The sequence below is a fragment of the Strix aluco genome, chromosome 3 (assembly GCF_031877795.1).
Source record: "Strix aluco isolate bStrAlu1 chromosome 3, bStrAlu1.hap1, whole genome shotgun sequence".
NCBI lineage: Eukaryota > Metazoa > Chordata > Aves > Strigiformes > Strigidae > Strix > Strix aluco.
In genome coordinates, this window is record NC_133933.1 from 64,539,910 (window position 1) to 64,556,388 (window position 16,479).

General features: G+C 44.3%; 1 protein-coding gene across 4 annotated transcripts in view; it reads right to left on the reverse strand.

Annotated features, from left to right (window-relative positions):
- PHACTR2 (phosphatase and actin regulator 2) overlaps positions 1-16,479 on the reverse strand; it is a 145,450-nt gene that overhangs the window by 75,361 nt on the left and 53,610 nt on the right. The window contains exon 1 of one of the 4 annotated variants that reach the window (XM_074818887.1): positions 7,529-7,723. The exons of the other annotated variants lie outside the window; for them this stretch is intronic. Coding sequence (XP_074674988.1) covers positions 7,529-7,571 — 43 coding nt within the window. The 5' untranslated portion in view covers positions 7,572-7,723. Of the gene's footprint in view, positions 1-7,528; positions 7,724-16,479 lie in introns of those variants that run through there. 4 annotated transcript variants of the gene reach the window in all.

Below are 16,479 nucleotides of genomic sequence, written 5' to 3' on the forward strand. Positions count from 1 at the left end.
CTGACAGCATGCCCTAGACTTCCATACAATGATGGAGCAACATAGACCCTCATTTCTCCCTAGATTTTTTCCTCCACTTACACCGATCATCACAGCTGTTCAAAGCAGTGAGACAACACAAATGTAAATAAGACTTCCACTTTTGACAGAGACTTTATTTCCAAGTGCCTGAAAACCAAGTCAGGGACAGAAGAATTTCCCTCCTATGCAGTGACCTTGTATAAAGCCTGCAAGAAACGCAAGTCTTAAATCAGATTTCCTAATAATGAGCCTCCACATGATGGACAGAGGTAATTGCATTGTCTGTGCAGCCTGTTAGTCCAAACCATGCTGTGGACTGCAAATAGGCAAGGTTCGATTGATTCACATATCATACTATTTAAATCCAGAACAAAACAGGGGGAATAAAAACAAACCCAAAAGAGAGAACACCCAGCACTGTTACCCATGCGATTCTCATCAGAGACAGTGAGAAGAGAAAACCGTCCATCTTCACAACCTGCATCACCTGGATGTTCACAGTGACCTTCCTATATGGTTTGTACTGAACCGTTTCTATCTCACAACACTGTAGGAAACTCTGGAGCCCCACTCTAATTTTACATTTGCCCAAAATATACCTGACAGTCTAGGGGTTGTAGAGTTCACCTAGAGGAGGGGATATAAATGACTTGATTTCATTCTTTGCCTTTAATTTTGGTTTGGGGGTATAAAGTAAAATAAAAAAGCCCTCACTGTCTGCCTACCTTCCCTACTGATGGCTTGTACTCATATTTTCTTTCTCTTCCTTCTTCAGTTTTGCACATATTTTTAACATCAATACCTTCATGTGGCTTGAAACCAGACCTGACTGAAGGCTTCTTAGCAGCAAAACTGAATTCTGTCAACTCAGGGACACAGACAAAACTGAACTACCTCCTTCCCCGACACACACCTACACCCTGGCTGCTGTCTCAGCAGGGGCACCAGCAGGCAGCCTCGCTCTCCAGGATCTGACAGCGGCAAAACAGAACAGAGCCACCGCTACCTGTTACTAGAGACATTTTAACATCACCAGCAAACCACCTCCTCTCTTTTTTCCTATGCCTAGCACTGGTCCTGCCCAGATCTACTTGAATGAAAATCCTTCCCTACCAGAAAAAGCACAGGATCAGGAATCCCCCCTGATGTCAACTAAAGGAGGCAATGAATGCACGCTTCAGAAATGACTTCTCCATATGGGACTGAATGGCAGCTGGTTGAGGTATTTCTGTGGATCAGAAATATTTTTCTAGCCACTGTTACAATTTAAATACAACGGGCAGAAATAAGTTCTGGAAGCAGGCTGTTCACGGAAGTATTTTTTAAAAATCCATCAGTGATTGACCCAAGGCATTAAGTGCACTCCATTTTTTTAATCAGTTTCATTATGTTTTAAAACAATAAACTAAAGTGAAAAATAAATCCAAACCCAGCACTGATTCAGAAGTATTTTTCAACAATGTTACTGTTTCTTCATTTTTTTAAATCTCAAAAAGCATCCAAAATAAATAAAGGAAAACTATACATAGTAAAATCATATAAAGAGAGACATAAATGTCCAAGTCTTTTCTGCTTTTAATAGGCAGGACTGTGATACAGCTCAAACACTGACAAGGACTTGAGCGCTCTTTGGTTTCCTCCTGGCCTGTGTCTTGGGTGCCATCCCACCTCCTTATGCTCAGTTTTCCCATTTAAATCAAGGAACATTACAAAAAGGACTGAAAAGTGTTTTGAAATCCGTAACAGAAAACACCACCTAAGGACAAGGTGATACGAATCAGGAGCAGTATGAAAGATGAGGAAGAGGATCTAGGAAGGACGGACAACTGATCCAAGGGGTGGCTGAGATCCAACGGAGTGGGATCAGTTGCCAGTGGGGCTTAGCACAGGGGACTCATGAGGAAAAAAGATCTCCTGTGAGCTTTTCATCTGGGGGAAGTATCAAGGTGGTCGTCTGAGAAGACAACCCTACACAAACCCAGCCAGCCCACAGGGCTCTGCCGCCCTGCCCTCCAGTAGCCAGCTCTCGCTCTCCTCGTGGCAGATGCAGAAGCTGATGATTAACACTGCGAACAGGTGACTAGCGACTACCAAACATCAGGGCATGAAGGCATCCCAGCTAGCATGCCTGACATGAAAGGTCATGTACCCTGACAGCTAAATGAGAAGAATTCCTGGTCATCCCTGAAGCAGCCTCGGAGTGAGAAGTGGTAAGACACTGACGTGGGACCTGTTGAGCACTAGGCCTTTATTTTCACACACACACGTTCCTGCGGTTCACATGTGGTTCTTGTGGTGTGGCTGGTCCTTCATGTCCTTATAAGATCTCTGCTCTCGGCCATGCCCCTTAAGGGAGGCTCAGATTGCAGCCTCCTCTGCAGTGAGTTATTGCTGCAGCTGAGGAGCTTGGTCCAGGCCAACCAGCAGCAACCGCTATGGCAGCAGGGGCACAGTTTTGCTCCAGCAGATCACAGAGTATACAGCAGTACCCGTGAACACAGAAATACATTTTGTATTTTATAAATGTGTTATATTTAAAAGTGTGTACAGTTTTTTCTCTATAAACAGTGATTCATTCCACATACTCACACTTGGACCCTCACCAACAGCACAAATCAGAATCATGGCTTTGGGTGCTGAGACCTACACTTTCGGCAGTTGCTATTACTTTTGATATTTCAGCTCAAGACACACAAGGACCAACTTTTTAAAAGAGCTCTTGCTGTTCCCATTAGTAGCAGGCAAATTTGTGGCTACCCATTCTATCTGAAAGCATGGCCTTTTTATGCCTTTGACTAGCTATGTAAAATATCCACTCAATCAACCCAAAGTCTGGGGCAAATTGCCTGCTTAACCCAAATTCTGGAGCTGTCACAATTGCAGCCCCATCTGACAACACTGGTAGGATGAGGAAAGAGTTTCCCAATGCTCAAGATTCACAAAAACTGAAAAACTTGGAACGTAACTTCAGCAGCAACTGAAAATAGAGTTCCCTTTACATTATACTTATAACTCTTCCATAACTTACAAAAGCATAAAGAAGGGAAAAAAGGAATAGGATTGCCAGTGCAGTATTACAAGGGTTCAGCCTCAAAAGCCCCAGCCAATTCAAACCTCGGGTAAAACAAAAAAAAAAAGAAGAAAGATGAAGTGCTCTGCCCAGAACGTCCCCTGTGGCTGTGGACAAGTCATTTAGGGCTTCACATCAAATGGGACTTGACATTTCAGCTCAATATCTCTGCTTCCCACTCTTTCAAGTGCACCAATAACCAAAATGACCAGCTAACAGTTGTGTTGCGAGTAGCTCACTGCACCTGTAAATGCTTTGAGATGCCCTCCTGTAAAGTGCAATGATGTCTAAGTTCTTCCACTTTTGAAGGGAAGAGAAGCTAGAGGAGAAAAATCAACTTCATTTTTTCCCTCATTAAGAATTATTACTGTAAGGGCTTGCCTGCACATTCAGATTCGTAGTGGACTGAGTCAGGATCAGAATTTAAGTCCATGGCTGAGTATCTCCTTGTCTAACTCCTCAGGAACAGAAGTGCTTGCTCCAGAACAGCACCCTCAGTAAGGCTCACAAGTAGCTACTACCAAAGAGCACTATTGGAGTAACTTCTCTTCTTAAGTCCTGAAATTGCTGCACTGATAACCAATTACTTTGTTTACCAACACCTAGAGCTGCTGAAATGAATACTAGTTTTCCATTTCATTTCAGAATTAAAATCAGGCTGCCCAGTTAAGGCAATTACAATTCCTCTGCACAGACACAGGTGAAGCTGCTGTTTCCTTGCCAATGAACAGGAAATCCCATAAAGCCAAGAGAGATGAAAAAGAGCAGTCTGGGAAACATGCTCACTTCTGACCTACGAGAATCATTTCACCAAGTGCCAAGGTCAACAAACAACAGGATCCCACCAGTGACTGCTTTCATCTCGTGGAGGGAGCTGGGTGGAAAATGGTTTTCCTGTGCTGTTGGAAGTACATTTTCATGTCCTTGGAAAAACTTTGGATGAAATGCAAACTCGACAATTTGTGGTCTGTTTCTGTAAAGCGTATACGACAAGAGGAATTCCCACCCACTCCAGAGCAAATAGGCCCATGGATTACGTACTTGGTGCTGCAGGTCAGCACAGGGATCTGACCCCAGCCTTCAACTGGCCCCGCTGAGCACCCCGACCATCGGGGCAAGAGGTTCCCGAGCCCTTCTCTTTGCAGCTTGTCCTTCCCCTCCACATACCCTCTGCTGTGCTCCACAGACTCTGTGCTGAACTGCCTGACCTCTTCCTAGGAACACTGGTAGGTCTGTTTTCACTGCAAATTTCATTCTCGACAAGGCACCGCTATTCAAGAAGCAACAAAAATCTTTTGCCACCTAACTAGGTCTGCTTTTGAGTGTTATCTTCCCAATATGCTGATCATGTTTCCACTTGAGGACCTGGCTGTTTCCCAGTACTGTGGCCGGTACTGAACTACCCAAGAACAAATCCAAAAAGGAAAAAAGATTGAAAGAAGTGCACAGCTCTACTGCCCTTTGATAAGCTGTAGATCAGAAAGCAGAAGTGATAGCCTTTGCGCATGATGGCTGATAACCCCCAAAAGCACTGAACTCCAGCCAATGAATGGGGAGAGAGCACGTTAATCACGTCCTGCCAGGCGTGGGAAAAAATCACAGAAGAGGAAGGAAGATGAACAAGGACAGTACGCACGCCTCCTTTTCCACATATCTGTACTGCCTATACTGTCTTCCCAAGCCCCTCCTGCAATCACTGTTCACATTTGTTAACCATGACAAATAACAAACAGCTTTAGAAAATTTATCTAAATGACTGAAAAGCGGGAACCAAGGAGGAGAAGTAGCAAAGGATTGCCCGGTGGGTGTCCATAGGCAGCTAAGAGCTGCTTTGCTGCCCATCTACCGCTCATAGTTATGGGAGATGATTAAAGCCCTGATCCTCCTGTCCAACAGACTTCAACACCCACTCACTCACAGCTGATGGCAAACTCTAGCAAGAGAGTGTTGCTTCCAAAGAAAGTTCCAATGGGGCACTCAAATCCGATTCTTCTTCTCTTTAGAGGCACTCTAAAGATACTGTCTGGTATGAGTCTACATTTGTCCAGTCGAGAAGGACTTTGAGTTTTATGGCTAGGCTTCAGTCTTGCGCTTAACCCAATGGGAAAGTGTCACTAGGACTGTGGTCGGTTTAAGTACTTCAGTATATATTTCCCTTTCCAAGAGTAAAATCTTTAATTTAAAGTAAATCCAAAAAAAAAAACCCCAACGCAGGACATTGGCTGGAGTCCATACTGACTACTGTATTATGCATATATTTTATCTCTTCTAACACTCCGTGACTTTCAGGAAAAATATTTTATTTCCGTTTTCTACATCAAACAGTGTTCACCTTATCAGTCCACCTAAAGGCCCCATGGTGATTTACTAGTGGTGCCCTCCCCGGCACTCAGCCAACAGCCCCTCTGTGGGGGCACAGCAGGGATCAGAGGGCAGGATCTGAGCCCTTGCAGGCTGGCATGGCTGGGGAAAAAATAAGGAGTGAACAGGCAAGTAACTTCTCACAGCTGCTTTTGTGTGGCTCACTGGGGATCTGAATGCACTATTGATTCCTTAGCACTAAACCAGATTTGTAGCCCCTGTGTGTGCAAGACAGGGATCTCCTTCAACTCTAATCTCCAGCAGCTGTCAAAGACTTAAATGGCTTGTAGTTGGCTGGCACGCCAAAATCAACAAAGATTTTAGGACTACTTGCCTAAGGGGCAACCCGTCTGAACTAGAACCAACAGAAGTCATTCTCCTGCCCTGATCAGAGCTGGACGGGGCTTCCCAAACTTTGCAATGTACTATAAGCATTCAGACATTACCTGCGCAGCAGGCTAGAGAAAACAAATGACTGCACTCTCAAGAATCCATGCCACCCAGAAACCTACCTGCCCCTGTGGCTTCTTGTTGAGGATGTACCCTCCTAACATTTTCAACAGGGCTGAAAATGCAGTGGGATTGCTCTTCTGTGGAACCTCCCGAAGGCACCACCAGCGTCTCATCCCAAGTGCAGTGCTCTTAAAATGGTGTTAACTAGAATTAACTTGGCAACGTTGAGGTAGCATCACCATAATTTACACCTTCAGAAAACTGTCTCATGGCTCCCGATTTAAAATCTTGGTTTCAGTTAGGAAAGAATTCAAGGGTGACTTTTTTCTTTTAGCTAAAATTAGAAATCCAGCCCAGTTATTGTCTGCTAGCATTCTGCCGAGGGAACACAGGCACCACAGCCAGCACTAGTCAAGATACAGGACCCACTCCCAGGCAAAATACCCTCACAATAGACTTATGCACATTAAGAGTTTGGACACATTTTTGTACAGGAAGTTTAACAAAAACTTCTAACCAGTCCATCTGTTTCCTTACATCTGTTTCCCGACGCCTACCTTGATATAATTCTAACATGGTGGCTGCTGGGTGAAACCTTCAACATGATGGTGAAATTTATTGGAAATGGTCAAATTTCTCTTTCATGCAATGTCTGGCAGGAGAAGAAATCATGCAAGATTTAGACTGGGATGGTAGGACTAGGAAGTTGTACCACAGGCAACACAATGGAGCTTTTCTGAAAATATATGTTATTACTAAAACTATTCTTTGAAACACCTGTGATGAAAACAAAAGGGGAAGAAGAAAGTTGGTTGCACTGTCTCCTGTTTGAAAAAAGATTCCCACATCAACAGCAATAAGCAAATTAAGAATAAAGTTCAGCCTTCAGAATTAAAAGTCTACAACAGGATTCGGTTGGTTTTTTGAAGTGGATGCAAAGGAAATAGGCATTGAGGAAAAACATGCGTGCAGTTGACATTGTCGCAGGAAACTTCAAACCTCGCTGGAGTTAATTTGGATTCTACATCCTATTATTGTGGGAAGAGACCCGCTCTGTTTTTCAGTAACTAAAACATACCGGGTTATATCCTAACATGCCTCTAAACAGCATTCCCAAGTAGTTCATACTATCTTCAAAAACTTACAAACAGCTACGGCTGGTTTACTGGGGGGCGGCTGGGGGAAAGTTCCACTCACACGCTATTTATTTATTTTCAATAGTCTGCTTACACATAAAATGTCCTGGAGCCAAAAGCAACCAGATGGGCGGGTTACTAGCCGCGCTGCTGGGCGAGGTGCCAGAGCTCCTTTCCTTCTCCACCCCCCCCCCTTTTATTCCCCTTCTTACTTAGTTATTAAAGGGGAAAAAATGAGCCCCAAGCTCCGGGGATGGGGGGGCACCGCGGAGCCCCTCGCCCCCTGGGACTGCCGGGCAGGGCACCGTGGGGGCGGCCGTGCTCCCCGGCCGCTCCCCCCCTCCCCCAGCCCCGCAGCTGTCCGAGGGCACGGGCGGGCGGCGGCAGCAGCAGCGCGGGCACCGCACCCCGCCCCGGGCACCGCACCGCGCCGCCGCCGGGACCCCCCCGCCGCGCTGTCCCGCCGCCGGCGTCCCTCGGTACTCACCGCTGGCCGGCTCGGGCAGTGTGGAGACCGAGGTCTGGCCCATGGCTTGGCCGGGAGGCGCTCACGCCGCCCGCCGGGCGCGCAGCCTCCGCCGCGGCTGGTTCCGGGGGGCCATCGCACTTTCCGCCGGGGCCGCGCTCCCCGCCGCGCCGCCCGCCGGCTGACGGGGGGCGGCTGCTCCCGCGGCGGCGGCGGGCCGGCGGCTGCCCGTCATGCCGCCGCGCTGCCGGTGGGAGCGGGGCCGCGGCCGCAGCGCCGCTGCACCCCCGCCTCTTCTTCCCCGGGCCCCGGGGCGACGCCTCGCCCTCGTCCGGCCGCGGGGGGGGGCTGCGGGGGGCCCTGCTCCGCCGCGCCGCTGCCTGCCCGGGTCCCGGCTGCGGGGCAGGGGCGCGGGAGGGACTGGCAGAGTCTTTAATAAATTTTTTTTAAAAAGAAAGAAAATCCACCCTTAATTATACGGAGGTGGGGAGGGAGGGGGCTTGCTTGGCGGGCCGCCCCGCCCCGCTAACGTCCCAGGCCCCTGCCTGACCCCCGCCCGTCTCCGAAGTCCAAAACGTTGGTCCAGACTTAAAATGCTTTGCACCCCTTCTCTGAAGGCGCAGGGCAAACGTGTGACAGCTGCAGGGAGCGACCCCCCCCGCCCCGCTCCCAGGCGCCCGGCTGCTGGGGGCGGCGCCCAGGGCTCTCCCGCTGTCACGAGTGGACAGGGAGCGCCTGAGCAGCGCAGCTGGGGGGGTCGCTGCGAGCCCTTGTTTCGCTCGGGGGGCGGGAGTCTGAAAAAGCGCCCAGCCCTCGACTCTCTCTGCCGCAGGTGCAGAATCGAAGACAGGACCACCTTTAATTTTGAAAGAAAGTGGATGGTCTAAGACAGCAGCATCCAGACAGTGCTCTGCCGTAACAAGTGATGAGGAGGGACATCACCAGTTGGATAAATTATTGGGGAACATGGGGAGAAATAGAGCTTGTGCACAGCACAAGGGCAAAAGGAACAAAGGTTTGTTTTTCTTAATTCATAACCTTGATCTAAGCAGTGATACAAGCTTAATGCTAGAGCAAACAGATAACCAGTGATACCAAAAAAAAAAAAAAAAAAGCGCTCAAGTGCCTAATAGCTGTTACCATGCAGTATCTAGAAACAAGCAGGGAGATGCATATACATCACAGGAAGACACTCAAGGCTCATCTAAAGAACATACTAAAGAACATCATGTTAGCAAGACATACAGTGAAATTACTATGGTTTTGAGTGGCCTGGAAATCCTAGAGGGGTTGGCCAAAGAGATTTCTGACCTGCTGATCTTTGTATGTGTCGGCACTGTGGTGGTGTTTCAGGAGATGAAGAACTGGATTAGTGTGGGGCCCGTACTCGGGAAGCAAATGGAGTACCATGGGTAGCTGCCATCTGGGTAGTCTGGCACCAGTTACAGGCAGAAGAGATGTGGCTGTCAGCTAATACATGGAGAATAGAGTACAACTAACGCTGGTCTTCATGGTTTTTAACAGAAAATAGGTCTTGGTAACAGGTCTTTTATTTCCTTGTTTTATATGATTATAGACTAAATTGCCAGAGGTATGGGCTTGAGTGTAATAGACTTCTGCTAGGTGCTTCATTTAGTAAGAGAGAAAAAAGTGAGGACAACACAAAATTAATAAAGCACAAACGGATCAAGAACTAAATGAAAAGCAGATTAATTGTCCAAGTAGCACTAGCATTTAATGAGGGTGTTTCTGTTGGGGAGCTGTGGGGAGGCTCTTCAGTGTTTTCATTTAAAAGACTAAATAAATCACCACCGTCAGCAATTTTAGATGGAGTAAATATTACCAGAGTGATAATGAGGACAAGACAGTCACAGAGTTATCTGGATTATTTAATAAACTCTGCTCTTTCAAACAAGTGAGTTTTAATAGGGTCAAAAGAAGAAAAAAGTCAGACTTGCAGGACGGAGCAACAGAGTCTACAGTGCCAAGGAGGGTATCTTAGAAAGCTGCTCCATATCGGGGTTCGGAAAAATTCAACACAAGCTTTGAGTGAGCTATTGCTGTTACAAAAAGGAGCCAATATTCATGTACGGATGTGCAAATAGGAAAGGGATAGGCAGAAATCCCATTACATCGTCACGCTTTTTATCAGACAAAAAGTGCTGTCTCATGTCCAGTGTTGTCTGCCCCTTAAAAAAGTGCTGGATGATGGGAGACAGCTCAAAAGAGATCCACAAGGTGAGATGGGAAGTGCAGAAAGTGCTCTCCAGCAACAGGCTCGCAGAAGGCTGGTGCCGATGCGCTCAGGAAAGACTGACACGTTGCATGTTAACCTAACAGTGCCTTTGTGAGGAGAGAATAGCATTGCAGCACTCCTGGGCGTTCAAACACGGAAGGCAAGGTTCTTTGCCTGACACCTCCAAATCCAGGCCCCATACAAAGCACGGAGTTGGAGACAAGTGAGTGGGGGTAGTACAGAGGCACCAGGCTGAATTACATTGTGGGAGCGAAGGGGAAGGTAGGTGGTCCCTTCAACACGAAGAAAGGCTTTTGGAAGGGCGGCTTGTTGAACAACCGACTCCAGTCACTTACTTTTCAGGAGAGTTTTTTGCATCAGTTCTCCACATTTATGTTTCTTACCTTGAAAAATGATTTTTAAAGGGTTTGTTTTGAGAAACTCGAGTTACCTCTTTGGAGTCACTCGTAAACAGGAACATAAAAGTGTTCTCGTCTGCCCCTGGTGAATCTCATTAATTTTATCAAAGGAATTTGTGTTCCCCTGCTACATAAAAGCCCAGTTTACAATGCAGAAGTATATATCATCTGTCTGCAACAATTCCTGTGAAGTCATAAACTCCTCAAGGTCAATTTATAAGCTGATAAAATGGGCATAGTTATCACATCCTCCAGTGTAGTTGAATTAGTTGCCAATATCTTTTGGTTTGGTTCTTGTGTTTGTTTGTGGTTTTTTCTTCCTAAGCTAACTGATGGTGGTGACTTTCATTTGTATGTTTTTCTCTGCAGCCACTTTGTTTTTAAGAGTCCTGTCTTCATACCTCAGCGATGCTTAGTGGTATGTTGCAGAACTAATCAGATGCAGTTACTGCTTTAGAAAGTAGGGGATGGCAGTTCTAGTAGGGAACACAAATGTTAATTTATATCACTAACAGATTATAGGCATCATGTTGGATAGAATAAGAAAATTAAGCTTCTGCTTATAAAAGTTTACCCAAAAGAGCAACTTGTAAGCAAGAAATAATTTGCTTGCAGTAGAAAATTTAAAGGTCTTACTAAGGAGATTTTTATTCATGACACACTAGATACCGGCAACATCCAATACTATCATCATAGATTCTTTGTTCAGCTTTCGTAAAGTGGGCAAAAATAAATACTTTATCTTGATCCTGAACAGGGAATACTAGTAGAATACATAAAATAGGACTGGTCCACACAACAGTTATATCCCTGTGCTTTATTTCCTGCCTAAAGATGCAAAGGGGCGATGATATATCTCAAGACTACTCACAGTCATTAATGATCATCAAATTAGAAAAAAAAAAACATTTTTCTGCTTAGCTCCTGCTTTTTAAGCCATCTCATTTAAGAATTCAGCTTAAGACTCACTGATGGGAGGGAATGAAACCTGAATCCTCAACACTGTACGAAAAGACATCTACCAATGTGACCTATGAGAGAAACCTGACTGTTGAAAGCGAGGATGTATTACATTTCTCCTGTGTATAAGCTATATTTATGTAATTGCCTCCACACAGAAGGGATCCTAGTGACATTCCCATATGAGCATCCACACAAAACACATGCATTTAGTATTTGGTTGTCTGCAGACTTTTATTCTGCTGTATGATAGAGATATTTTAATCTGCGCATGAGATTTCTTGCCATGTTAGTAGTTGGTGTTTAGGACAGTTAAAAGTTTAAGGATATCATGATGTTTGATCACAACCAATTCTAGCAGAGATTTGAGATTGCAATTATGTAGATAAAATGCATTTTTATTGGGTATACTTTTTTTTTTTTAGGATTTAGATTGCTTTATCTATGATGTGTTTGGATGTATATTCCACTTTGCCTTTAAACAACTAATAGGATGAGGCACAAATGGACTTCCCAGCAATTTGGAGTTATTATAATCTTCTGGGGTTTCTCGAAATCCACAATTGCAAGCAAAGCAAAAATGGCCCGGGAAGAGAAAAGTGAGAATTTCAGGATTAAAATTTCCATGATCATTTTAGCCAGGGCTAATCTTATACTGAAGGAAATGCTGCAACAAGATGTTAAAACATGCATATATGTCTTCTATCAGATGGGGAAGCGGAGCTTCAGCTGATGGGTAGAACAGGTGCCAGTAAGTTGTGCCAGACTGTTCTGACACAACATCAGGATTGGTGGGGTTCCTGGACCCAGTGTCCCCATTAGATTTCAGATTTCAATGTCAGTAGTAACACCACGGTTATCCAATTGCCTCATGCTACATGAACAGTTCTTCCCTTCTTGTACCAAGTTATTGTGTTAGGTACTGTAGTGAGTACTCCTAAGCAGATACTTTGCTGTCCCCCAAGAACTGAAATCTTCCACCGAAAGAGGAAGAATAGCTTCTTCATGAACTTCAGCAGTGTTTGTAAAACAAGAATACTGCAGTTGTATAAATGGCTGGTGTGAGAGCTTTTCACGGAAGAGAATGTAAAAAATTGTTCCCAAGTCAGAATGAAATGATCTATCTCACATATCAAAGAGCAAATTCCTTCCCATCAATAAAGCTTCAAAGACAGCTGTATTTCAGTGTGTTTACTATACTGGGACGATGGATGGCAATAGATGACCTACGATTTATAGGATGCTGTTGTCTAGTCTTCAGAGTTCTATAGGCTTATGTAAAGAGGCGTTTTAGAAAGGTGAATTTATATTACTCTTCCTTCAGTCACCAAGATTAATTTATGGCAATAAATATAACAGAAACTATAAGAAGGGGCTATCATATTTAATCCCAGGATTTGTAATGCAGAACTGGCAAGCATGTTCAACCTTGTAACAGGAAAAAAAAAAAAATTACCTTATCAAGATAAACCAAGAGGATGGCACTGAGTCCAAAACAGAAATGATCCAGACAGGTCATTTCTTGTGTGGTCCTCCCACCCCTCCACACCCACTCACAACCTCTGTCAGTTTGCAGAACTGCTGGAAGATGAGCAGCACCATGTCCTGCAGGCTGCAGAGCTGTATGATTCAGTGAACGAAGCAAAGATTAAGACATGAACACACATAAGCAAGAAGCTATTTTTTTAGTCATGGGTCATGCTAAGGTTTCTAAAAATGACATTGAATTTGTACCTGCCTGTGGAGAACTTGCAGTTACAAAGGGGAAGAGTTTGGGGAGGGCACCACCAAAATCAGTTTGTTTGCTTCAGACTAGAACATGTGGTTGAACAAAAACCTAATTCTGTTTTCTGGGAAACTGAATGCAGTTCTTAAACAGGCACTGTCAAAATAAAATCACAGGAATTATACTGTTTTGTATTGGGAATTTCAGCCATTTCCTTTTAATAACTAGGGCTTTTTGTAATAGCCCTAGACTATTCTCTCATTTGGAAATATTTAAAAATATTTTTATGTGTCCTTTTTAAAGAGGCTGTTGTCTTTGCGAGTGATCATTACAAATCTTCCTTCCTCAGAAAACCCCACTGTACAAACTATCTACATAGTAGAATGGAAGACATCTATACAGAACAACTGACTGAGAGAAGCTTGTGTAATTCAGTCTCTAAACTTGGAAGCTAGGGGTTCAAAGCCTTGGACCAGAGGAGTTAATATGCAAATGAGGGCTATTCTAATTAAAACATACAGCTGACACTTTTTTTGGATGAGATTTGCTTGTTCAGATTAAGACTGCACTGGGAGACAGGTAGCAAGGCCCTTACCTATAGAAGATCTGACAGGGTCAGAGTTGTTTAGTATTTGGGTGATCTCAACTCCTGTTTCAATGTTTGTTCTTATTTATCCTTACCAGATCTTTGCCATCACAGGTGGGAAAAGAGTGCAGCTGGGCAAACTCGTTCCTGGTGATTTGGCAGAGACAAGCTTTCCTTCCTCTCACAAATTATCTGCAAATAGCTTATGCACTTGTGAACTTGTTTGCTACTCTAAATTATTCACCATAACAGTTTGTAAGCCAGTTTCAGACACTGGGAAGCAGGTAAACAATTAATGGCAACAGCAGTTCAATAATTTATCATCCAGGCTGTGAGCTGGGTGCCCTCAGCTGTAGGCCTCCCTTTGTGCTCTCTGACTTGGGGGTGCTATCTGTACCTGGAGAAAACTTTTACAATAGCTGCATCAATATGATTTTAAATGGTTAGTAATGAATGCTTATAGACCTACTCGTGGTTTTATCACCTGATCTGTGACTTTTGCTGTACCCTTTAACTAAATGATACTCTTGCCTATATTAAGTAACTGCTTGGCAAGTTGTTCTAGGAAAGACTTCTACAGACCTGAACACTGCAAGTATGTTGAAAAATCTCCATTTTCATTTTGATAACAGTTTGCAGTTTCTTGTGGTACTGTACGCACTGACCTTTTAAAGTATTTTACATAATGTGTGTGGTTAAAAGGCAGAAAATAGAAAGAAAATGGTCTCAACACAAACATTTTTGGAGTCACAAAGCGCAGATCTACTCGTCTCCTGCACGTGCTCCTCAGCTTCAGAAACTGCCCCGCTCCTCCACTGTGCTTCCTTCTAACATTTCAATTTCTACACACTTCATCTCCACCCCAGTTCTGTTCCACAGTGTCTTTCAAAAGTGTTTTCTTTCCCTAATGTTCCTTAAAGGCAAATTCTAAAACTCTATATCCTTCTGAGTTCTTTGACTTTTTCTCCATCCCATGGTTGTTGCTAATGTTTGTTTACTTTGCTTGCGAAGATCTGGAGTCAGTTCCATTGCTTTGCTTCAGCAAGCCTGGTCTATGCAGAAACCTTCCTTTTCTTACAGACCCAGAGTATTTCACTAACGATTTGGAGTTTTATTACTTTCACATCTACTGTTTTAAAAGTGACCGGCTGCGTAAAGACTTACAACGTAAGTAGCAGAAGTGGTATAATCTACGTTTTGGAGAACTTCTGCAAGATTATGAAAGGTGAGCAAATGAAAGATTCAGACCCTGATTAATCAGACCCTTCTGACACTAACAGTGTTGGGCTTTTTAAATTTGAATTTGCTGAAAATTGATATGCTATAAAAAATGTGTGTTCTCCACGGCAAGGATCTTGTCGTATTCTTTTAAGAAGGGCTAAGCACTGTCCAGTTGATGCTGGAAAAAGCTACCCTCTGTTTAAAGCACCAAGGGGAACTTACATACTGTATCACGTTGTGTCCCTAACCCTAGACCAGATATTCCTGAAAAAAGCTAAAGAACCCCCCAGGAGATGGCTGGTGTATTACCCAAAGTCTGTAAGGTCCCACCCTAATACTTAATAATTTAAATGCTATGGTCCTGGTTTAAATTTTAAACTTTACATTTTCAACAACTCTTCTACATGCTTACGATTGTTAATAAAAAGAACTCTCGATATCGATGTTCTTCATATGTGATCATTTCCTTTGTGCCTCATACTGACTCCTTGAGCCTAGCACCTCCTCTTGTGTTGTGTTTCACCGTGCAGTGGCAGCGCTCTGTCACTACAGGACAGCGTTTCATTTCCAGGCAGAAAATAACCATCAGACATTTTCCAATCAAGCGTGTGTTTGTTAACCAGGTATCAATTTTGTCCAGGGTTCCAGATTTATGATGAAAGACAAAAAGGACTACTTTAAAAATTATAAATAGCGTTCTGCCTGTCCTAGTTCAAGCCACTGGGGAAGAAGAAAGCAATGGCGTAAAAATGACATGCCGGAGTGTAGAGTTCAACAAGAGTCGGGTTTCTGCCAGGTTTTCAAAGGCTTTAGCTGCTGCAAGTTCGTATCAGTAGTTACAATAAACAGAGTGGATTGGCCCCTTTAACTGATACAAGCTGGTATGTCCCCAGCAGAGAAGATGAAGTAGTACAGCTAAAAGCAGCTGAAGGTCTGTTCTTACTGCAGGACACCACCTTTCCTCCCCTGCCTCTTCTCTCAAGGCCTGTTGCACCTTTTATTGTGTTCACCATAACAGTGGTTGCAGTACTGGAGCTCCCTAATTCATCGTTTCAAGGAAAGGCTCCTACCAGCTGGACCGGCTCCCCTTAGGCCTTTTTTCTCTCTCTCCCATCTGGGCTTAATGGCAGCCTGGATGCCTCCTGGCTGCTGCTCCTGCAGCAAAGCCCAATTATCTGGGAGAACTTCTGTGCTCTCCAGCCTGTCCAGCAGTGCCTTCTCACTTCAGAGAAGTCAGCCATGATACTAGTCCAGCTGCATTAATCATTTTCCTTAAGAAAACACAGCTTTCTGCTCTTCAGGGCATGTGTGGTGGTTGCTGGCTGTGGCTTTCCCTCTACAGCTCCAACCTCCTTAATGAATCACTGCTTTTTGGCACCGAAGCAAAATAAACACATCATTTTGGATGCCTTAGAGCAGGTTTTTGAATGATAGAAAGCGAAAGGTTTAATGAAATGTGCAGGCTGTGTAGCTAAAAGTTGCAAAAAAGCCAGAAAATGCAAATCTGAAGGTCACAACAGTACTGTTAGCCCAATAGTTGTTCGCATCTTGTATATTTTCTAGAACAGAGGGAGGGGGATTACCTAGTGTATCAGCTACAGCTCTCACCAGGAAAAAACAGTAATAGAAGGCAGCATAGGGCTGCAGGATCACTCGTCAGCATGATGGTCAGATGCCAACCTCTTTCTTCCCTCTTCTGTTTATCAACTGATTCAGTGTAGCTACACATAGCATAGCAGATTTTTACACTGACGCTTTCTAGCCTATGTGAAGGGGAAAAAAGACATCAACAAAAAATTTGGCAGGCATACTGAACGAAGTTTC